Raw genomic sequence first — 9,869 nt, 5'->3', positions numbered from 1 at the left:
CAATAGGTCTCCGTGAACTTGGAAGCATTCATTCAGCTGGGACTACAGGCGCCCGCCACCTCGCCAGGCTAATTTTTCGTATTTTTTAGTAGAGACGGGGTTTCACCGTGTTAGCCAGGATGGTCTCGATCTCCTGACCTCATGATCCGCCCGCCTCAGCCTCCCAAAGTGCTTGGATTACAGGCGTGAGCCACCGCGCTCGGCCGTCATTAAGAACACTTGTGATTCATCAAAGGAGGTCAAAATATCAACATTACCAGGAATTTAGAAAAAGCTGATTCCAACCCTCCTGGATGATTTTGAGGAGTTCAAGACTTCAGGGGAGGAACTAACTGCAGATGTGGTGGAAATGGTGATAGAGCTAGAATTAGAAGTGGAGCCTGAGGATAGGACTGATTGCTCCAATTTCATGATAAAACTCTAAAGAATGAGGACTTGCTTCTTATAGACGAGCAAAGAAAGCGGTTTCTTGAGATGGAATCTATTTCTGGCGAAGATGCTGTGAACATTGTTGAAATGACAACAAAGGATTTAGATTACATAAACTTAGTTGATAAAGCAGCAGCAGCGTTTGAGAGGATTGACTCCTATTTTGAAAGAGGCTCTTCTGTGGGTAAAATGCTACCAAAAAGCATTACATGCTATAGAGATACCTTCTATGAAAGGAAGTCAATCGATGTGGCAAACTTCATTGTTGTCTTATTTGAATAAATTGCCACAGCCACCCCAACCTTCGGCAATACCAGCCTCATGAGGCAGCAGCCATAAATGTCGAAGCAAGACCCTTCCTCCACCAGCAAAAAGATTATGACTCTCTCAAAGCTCAGATGATTGTTAGCAGTTTTTATCAATAAGGAATTTTAAAATAAAGGTATGCACATTTTTAAGACATAATGCTGTTTTTATGCTATTGCTAAGTATTGTTTATACTATGACTACAGTATAGTATAAGCGTATCTTTTTTTTTTTTTTTTTTTTTTTGAGACGGAGTCTCGCTCTGTCGCCCAGGCTGGAGTGCAGTGGCGCGATCTCGGCTCTCTGCAAGCTCCGCCTCCCGGGTTCAGGCCATTCTCTTGCCTCAGTCTCCCGAGTAGCTGGGACCATAGGCACCACTAAGTCCGGCTAATTTTTTGTATTTTTAGTAGAGAGGGGGTTTCTCCTTGTTAGCCAGGACGGTCTCGATCTCCTGACCTTGTGATCCGCCCCCCTCGGCCTCCCAAAGTGCTGGGATTACAGGCGTGCGCCACCGTGCCTGGCCAAGCATATCTTTTATATGCATTGGGAAGCCAAAATATTTGTGCGACTTGTTTTGTGATATTTGCTTTATTGCGATTGTCTGTAACTGAACCTGCAGTCCTGCTGAAGCAAGCCTAAAAAACATTACTTGGCTGAACTACACATTTGTCTTTGTTGGGAATTCTTTAAAAGTAAAAATGTTCTGGAAATGAATTGTTCAATTTTTATTTTCTGTTATTACCACATGAGGTCACTATCAAGTACAAAGTAATTTTTAAAAGTACAGAATATTTTTCTCCAACGTTTTTATTTTATCTAAAAATGTATTTTTGCATTTATATGCCAGAGGGAAATGCTGACACTGGAGTTTAAACTGAGATAAACTGATTTATCTTATTCTGAAACATCATGTTACGGTAAGGTAAAATCTTACCAAACATCTCTGTTTTTAGAAATGGTGCTTTCTTTCAAACGTGAGAACTTTTTGTTTCAACAGAGCAGGAAACTTTACATTAGTGATTTAAAAAAAGGGGGTCATTTACTTCTTAAATAATAGTATCATAAAATGTAGTGTAAAACTTTCTTCTCAGTAGATGGACTTATATTATCTTAAGACAAATAAAATAACAAACTATTAAATGTCTTATGTCCTCATTGTTTAATTTTTAATTTTGCAAACTAAAAGCAGTAGTGAAATATTGTAAAGTCATACAGTTCAATATTTAGTAATCTATAATGAAAATGCATTTGTTATTACTATTTAAAGAATAAAATATTTACCTTAATAGCAGGTTGTTTGCCTGAAAAGGCTGTCGATCAGTCAAAAGAAGTGTAGCGAGGTCAAATAATAAGGATAAGCCCCATGGGGATAACAATCTATTGTTTCATCTTGTAGCATCTTTGTGCTTCAGAATGTGGATCATCTATAATACAAGGTATTGGTGGTGGATCCCAGTTGGGCCTGGGCCACAGTCACCCTAGGATTCAGGTGTGTCTGGATGGCTTCTAAAGCCATCTTATCTGGGCTCCATTGCATGAGGGACTGAGGAATTTCCTGCATAGAACTCATCCTAAGGGAAGAGAAAGTTGAGTAGCACAAGATAAGAGCTATCCTCAGGCAATGCACGTCTCCTCTTAACTCAGGCCACATAGACTCATACCGAGGTGGTGTGGGGGGAAGAGCGCATTCCAGCAATAACAGAATTTATAGCACAATAGCACCACCATTGTGAGACAGGACACAAGACAGCATGATAGGTTTGACCGCATTTAACTGGCAGTTCTAGCAGTACTGAAAAGTCCGGCAATGTAGAGACATAGCAACTGAAGTTTTAAAGACACAAGTGACTTTGCAATAGGTCTCCGTGAACTTGGAAGCATTCATTCCCACAGGGAGTAGGAGACAGGGAGGCAGAAAAGCAAGGGACTTGCAAGCAAATAGTCATGAGAGTGAACTGTTCAACAAGAGTATGGAGGTAAAGCGAGGAGAATGAGGACAGAGGAATCTTGTTAGTGTGGCTTGGGAAAATCTGGGCTAAACTGAGTCATACACTCTAGTTAATCTTACTAGATTTCCTATTCATTGAAGGAGGATATGAAGGTAGGTTAGCATTGCTGAAAGGGAGTACACCAACTTTTGACCCTGCCTTTTAATTCTAGTCATCAAGATGCAAGGGAAAATTTGATCCTATGGACATTTTTGGCATAAATATACAAGAATGATGAATTTTCACTGAAAGTCTTTTTTTCCATAGAGAACCCTTCTTAACGTTATTTAATTCCCTGAACAATGTTTTTCATGTATCACAACCAAGTGTTTTCTCCATTTATCTCTCTTATTTTTACTGTTACTGAAGTTTCTTTATTTAGAATTCCTTTCCAAGTAAAATTCTGATTAATTTTTTCCCTTTATAAGTCCATGTCAAATTTTACCAATGATAACATCTACCACTGGAAATTTTCTTTTCTGTTTTTAATTTGAACTAAATTTGGTATTCCTATGTTAAATTTTATAAATCGAAAGAATACGTGATCCTCCTATCAATTTTAATAAATTTTTGCTTTGTGTACATTTAGTCACGTTTTATTTTGTTTGAATTTATCTCTTAGAACAAAGATGATTGGCAGGGTAAACTGTAATGTAATATTCTTGGTGGTGTCTGGATAATAGGAGAGTATATCCTGCTCGTCTAGGGGGAGGGTTCAGGCCTGTGGTTAAGGTTGCTATTTCTCATCATGTGTGAAGTTCTACGGTTGGGTTTATAGAAATCTACGGTAACATCAGGAAGAAAATAATAGGCAATGGAAGAACTAATCAGCATGGTGTAGTTGGAAAAGCACCACATTTGGAATCAGAAGATCTTGGGCTAGCATTCTATCTCTACCAGATATATTTCTAATGTCCTCAAACATTCATTTTACCTCTTTGAGAATCAGTTTCTTTTGCTTTAAAGTGGTACCATCTGTCCTCGTGGCTGAAAGATTGCTGTGAGACTCAGACTGTAATAATACATGTAAGACCACTGTGCCAATAATGAAGCTAATGTAAAGTAATAATAATTGATCATAATTATGACATCATCTTGATCAAACCCAATGTGTTTGGCTTTTGCATCAACTTGAATTTTACCTCTCAGAGTGACCTTTCCTGACCACTTCTATTCCATCTAATTCAATCTCCAGCCCATCACAATTTTTAGTTACTTGTTTCAACAAGATTTGTCTGTCTTTCTGAAATGTAAGCTCCATTAAGGGATTGGCCAGTGTCTCTTGTTTATCATCATATCCCCAATATCTAGCCCAGTGCTTGGCTCATAGTAAGCAGTCAATAAATATTTTTTCAATGATAATATGCGTGCATGAAAAATACATTTAGGAAAATACAGTCAAGTGAGTTCTGTTTAGGAAAACTGAATTAAATCACTGAATGTGCTAAATTCACAAAATTTCACTTAAAGACATATCTACATGGACACACAGAATCTGCCTGTCTATCACATAAGCATTATTTTTTAGATAATTCTGGTGTTTAAATAGGTCTATTATTCTTTTCTCTCAGATGGTAACTGGGAATTTAGAAAAATCAGAAAAAGCAAACTCCTACTACTATTACAATTACCATTCCCCAGAGCTTGAACGTAACAGATTTCGTGGGTTTTTAGGCTTTCTCCATGCCTTCATTCATAACACTACGACGTGGAGGTTCCAGCGCACTAAAGTGAGCCACTAAGTGGCTCACAGACGGTAAGTGACAGGTCCAGTTTATAGTCCTGGTAATGACAACGCCATCACTAGGCAGATTTCTACATAACTGGACCATAGTTTTCTTCAATTCAGATAAATGTCTTACATTTGTTGAAGGATTTATAATTATTTCTTTTTTCAGTAGCTTAATGCTATTTACAGTTGATAAGAGCCTTTAAATATATTTTTTATTCAAGTTATTTATTTTGCTAGGTTTGTCTTTTGATATACTTTGGATGTTGGTTTCCACCCTAATCACAGGTTGAAATGTAATCTCCAGTGTTGGAGATGGGGTCTGGTGGGAGATGACTGGTTCCTGGGGGCAGATTTCTCATGAATGGTTTAGCACCATCTTCTTGGTGCTGTCCCTGTGATAGTGAATTTTTGCGAGATCTGCTTATTTGAAAGTGAGTGGCCCCTCCCCACCCCTTGCTCCTGCTTTGCCCATGTGATGTGCTTGCTCCCCCTTCATCTTACACCATGATTATAAGCTTCCTGAGGCTTCTTTAGAAGCTGAGCTGATGCCAGCACCATGCTTCCTGTGAAGCCGACAGAACTGTGAGCCAGTTAAACCTCTTTTCTTTATAAATTACCCAGTTTCATGTATTTCTTCATAGCAATGCAAGATTGGCCTAACACATCTTTTCAATAATAAATATAAGCTGCCACCAACATCTGCTACGTGGAGCACGTCTACTATTAGACTTAAAGGCCTCTTTATTATCTTCATGTGTTTTGCTCTTGAAGACATCACTTTCAAAAAATTTACTTTTTAAAACAAATGCTTAAATGTCTAGGTTTTCTTTTTGTTTTTTGTTTTTTTTTTTTAGTTTGGCCTTTTCCTTCATAAAACGTACACTATACCAAGAACAGAAGTTATATCACCTCCTAATTGCAAATATCTTTTTTTTTTTTTTTTTTAATATATGTATGTATTTTGAGACAGAGTCTCGCACTTTTGCCCAGGCTGTAGTGCAGTGGCACGACCTTGGCTCACTGCAACCTCCGCCTCCCAGGTTCAAGTGATTCTCTTGCCTCAGCCTCCCAAGTAGCTGAGATTACAGGCACCTGCCACCATGCCCGGCTAATGTTTTGTATTTTTAGTAGAGATGGGGTTTCACTATGTTGGCCAGGCTGGTCTCGAATGCCTGACCTCGTGATCCACCCGTCTTGGCCTCCCAAAGTGCTGGGATTACAGGCATGAGCCACTGTGCCCGATGATATTTCTTATTTTATAACATAATGCTCAAATTACTACAAATGCATAAAACATGTTCTTAAGGTAATGTAAATTTTAGCACATTGACTTCAATAGTTTCATTAAGGGAAAAAGTTATCTATATATAAATAATTTTTTAAATGTAGTTGTTTTTCTGTATTTAACAAAGAGGAACACAACACTCAATCAAATTAAGGTAAAATGAAAGTCTAGTGAAGAAAAATGGCTTTCTGTTTAATAGTAAAATCATCACAATTTTTAGTCATTACCATTTTATAATGATTCAAATGTTCATGTTCTTTAAAAATATTCTGAATAAGTAGAAACATGCATAGAATTTCAGAGGTAGAAAGCCCAGATTGTCTAGCCCCAAAATGAGAAATAGGAACTCAGATTGGTATTAACTGCCTTGAGTACTGTGTTTAAATAGATTCTGAGGTTCAGTGTGGGGACAGCAGTAAGGAGGACCATGACGGACAAGCTATGCCATTAGGTGGAGAGGAAGAAGTAGTAGCACAAATACTCTGAATAAATAGAAACATGTATAGAATTTCAGAGGTAGAAAGCCCAGAGCGGCCTAACAGACCATTTCAATAGCTTCATAGCCTTACAGTTGCCATTATGCATTTGGTTTATTAGTTTCTGTGCTTTTTTTAATTGCCATTTTTGTAAACAAATGAACTGAATGTTGAGACTCAGAGAGGTAAAGTGATTTATCCCAGGCCACACAACTGGGATGTAGCAAAGGCAGGATTAAAATCCTGTGCACCTGAATATTAGTCCAGTGCGCTAATTTCTGTATAAGCAGGGCTCTCTCAATCTGACATATACTCTCTCCAATGTCAGAAAACAAAATCTGAGGAGTGATAACTCGATGTCAGAGTTAGTAATGTATCGTAGCCGATTAGAAATGGATGACTTATTGCACAGGAAGTTCAGTGAGGTATATAATAGATTGAAAGGGCTCTGGAATAACTAGAAAGTGCATGCCATGCGCTGAGTATATCAATGAGTCGAGTCAATGAACATGACACCTTGGTTTAAAACATAGCTTTTTAACAGTTATCTTTTATAACTGAAAATATCTACTTTTGCTTATTTGTTTTTGCCATTAAACAAGGATCAAATTTAATTACTCTGTTGACAGGATAGAAATCAGCTGGCTAAACAATGGCACTTCAATTGTCTATTAATTTCTATATCAAGAGTTAATTACAAGTCGGCAAAATTAGAACAATTTGAATTTCACCTCTGTCTTTGTCTCTTTCTCTCTGTGATAGTTTGAGGATATTAAAGAACGGGTAATGGCCAAAATACGGGTATTAGGAAACATAAAGGAGAGAATACATATGGTTAAGACAGTAAACATTAGTGTATGTAATTCTGGAAAGGTCACGTTCTTGATCAGGAAATTAGATTTTAGTGACTTTCTGGTGAAACTTGTGTTCAAAAGAAAGAAATTAGGTGAAAATGGCCAGGCGCAGTGGTTCACACCTGTAATCCCAGCACTTTGGGAGGCTAAGGCAGGCAGGTCAGGAGTTTGAGAGCAGCCTGACCAACATGGTGAAACCCTGTCACCTCTAAAAATACAGGAATTAGCTGGGCGCGTTGGTGGATGCCTGTAATCCCAGCTACTCGGGAGGCTGAGGCAGGATATTCGCTTGAACTCAGGAGGTGGAGGCTGTAGTGAGCTGAGATTACATCACTGCACTACAGCCTGGGTGACACAGTGAGACACTGTCTCAAAAAAAAAAAAAAAAAAAAAAGATGAAAACAAACCTCTATTACTTTAGCAAAAACAATGGAAATGTACTAGTTTATGTTTCAATAATCACTACTGTAACTCTAAACATGACTCAAAGAGAAAAAATTAAGTATTTTACAAAGCTCCATCCATCAGTGACATCAGAAAATCAGGGGCTGTGTGGATAATAAGAAAATGTTTTACATAAAAAACTAAACATTAAATAACAGAAACTGTAAAAATAAGGGAATTATATATACATAGTATGGAGAATATTTTTTCTCCTAACACTGAAAAAGAATGGAACAGTCATCATTTTAAGATGATACAGATATAGCACAAAGGAGTGGACGAAGTAATCCAGACAACTATCACTTCACATCTTACATACTTTGGGGGCAGAGATTGGCTAGATAATCTTCCCAAGGACTCTCATTTTGTATAATTAAAGGCAAAAGCAGCACATATTTGGGCACATTTGGATCATCTGGTTTATTTGCTATATGCAATATCTTTAAAATAATAAAAGTTAGCAAAAAATTATTATTCTGATAAAATACAAATAGAGTTGTTTAGATGCTAAAATTCGAGGCAGGCCAGAAGCCTGAAGAATATAGTTTTAGGATGCAGAATTATACCAGGGTTAGAAATACCGTGTGACATCAGTAACAAATGTGTTGAGGCTACACATTTATTACTGATGTTACATTGTATTACATTTATTAAATTCTCCCCACCTTGTTTTTATGAATACATTTTTCAGGTTCATGTAGGAAATAAAAAAATAAATCAATCCTTTGTATATCTAATTCTAGAGGGTTTCTCATTTTGTAGAGACAATAGTCCTGGAGCACTGTGGAATACCAATGGCATTTTAACCTAACTAATTAAAAAAAACTAAATAATTTAGGTACTCTAAATCTTATTAGAAGTGAAATAGTTTATGTAGCATTCCAAACTTAGAGATGAATAAAATAGACACTAATTCCTTTTATAGATCTCAAAGCAAGGAGTGCAAGGCAGCCTGGAACCACGCCAAGTATTGGAGGAGGAACAGATGACTGCAGCCCATAAATGTTCAGGTGCACAAGAGAGGGGCATGCCATTGAAATGCAAAGGTAAAAATCACAGTTATTTAGGAGAAACAAAAAAGACAAAAAGAGGCTGGTATGGAAAAGAGAAGACATTCTAGGAACCTCTGTGTTCTCTAAGTGCTTTCCATCCCTCTGGAGCTCCATCACTCAGGGCTCCAAGGACCTGGACACACTATCAACCACTCCTTCACCAAACGCTTATAACTCTGTTAGCTGGAAGAATTCTCAAGAACAAATTAAGTTTTAAAAAGTCAATGGAAAAGTGCTCTTTGGTTGCTAGAAGTATTGCTTATTGATTAGGTACATTCTGGCAATGGGAAAGATGCTGGCACTTTCAATAACAGATAATCTAGAATGAGTAAAATAATTTCCATTTCCCATCTAAGAATATTAGTGGTCATCAAGGCTCATTTTTCATTTCTGTAAAGATTCAATCATAAACATCATCAAACATGTCAGATTTTTTTTTTTTTTTGGAATCCCTATACCAGAGGTTTTCCAACCAGTATGTATGTGGAAAACTTGTTAAAAGTGCAGATTTCTGAGCCCTATTTCCAAAAATGCAGATTCAGAAGTTCTGGTTAGGCCTTAAGAATTTGTTTTTTAAACAAATGCCCCAGGGGATTCTTATTCACATGATCTAGGGGTCATGCTTTGGGAAATACCACCCTAAAATACATTCTCTCTTTCCATTTTCGTTTGTCACAGCAAATTGTGTTTAAGCAGGCTCCTTAGTGTTAGTTCTGAAAAGCAAGTGAACTACCACACAAGTCAGCTCGAGATAAACAGTTAAAGCATAGTAGGGAAACCTAGCCTTCACCCATGTGCTCAGGGAAATTATCTCACTAGAAGCTGGATTATCTACCCAGTGAAGTCTTCTACCGTCTCCACACCCCATGCCCTACACAATGTGGACAGCCATCCCTTGAAGGTTATCCTTGGCCTTAGGAAGCCCAACTCAATGTTTTCCAGATTTTTACCTCTTTTGGTGAGAGTATAGAAATGTAATCTTCATATATCATCCTAGCCTTTTCTTCGATTACTTTTTTGTTCTGCTCCTTCTTTAAGTCTTCACAGGCAAGCCAGAAAAGTAGGTTCTCCTCGCTGTATTCTGTTCGGAGGAACTCTCTGAAAAGGTTTCTTCCTGCTGGGGCCTTCATCATCTTGTCAAAATTTTGAGACCAGGACAAGACTTCCTCTGCAGTGGGGTTTTGGCTGCAGAAACAGAACAGGGCCATGATCAAAGGGAGCTTTGTGACCGGTAAATGTTAGACCAGGTAAGAAGAGCAGATTGAAATTCTATCAATTTGCTGCCATCTAGTGGTCAGTACTT

General features: G+C 37.8%; 1 protein-coding gene across 1 annotated transcript in view; it reads right to left on the bottom strand.

Moving 5' to 3' along the window:
* RGS17 (regulator of G-protein signaling 17) overlaps nt 1-9,869 on the bottom strand; it is a 35,592-nt gene that overhangs the window by 4,362 nt on the left and 21,361 nt on the right. Inside the window, exon 3 of the mRNA XM_011996789.1 lies at nt 9,517-9,751. Coding sequence (XP_011852179.1) covers nt 9,517-9,751 — 235 coding nt within the window. The remainder of the gene's footprint in view (nt 1-9,516; nt 9,752-9,869) is intronic.

Source organism: Mandrillus leucophaeus, unplaced genomic scaffold, assembly GCF_000951045.1.
Source record: "Mandrillus leucophaeus isolate KB7577 unplaced genomic scaffold, Mleu.le_1.0 Scaffold524, whole genome shotgun sequence".
NCBI classification, from domain to species: Eukaryota; Metazoa; Chordata; class Mammalia; order Primates; family Cercopithecidae; genus Mandrillus; species Mandrillus leucophaeus.
This window is presented reverse-complemented; position numbering and strand designations above follow the sequence as displayed.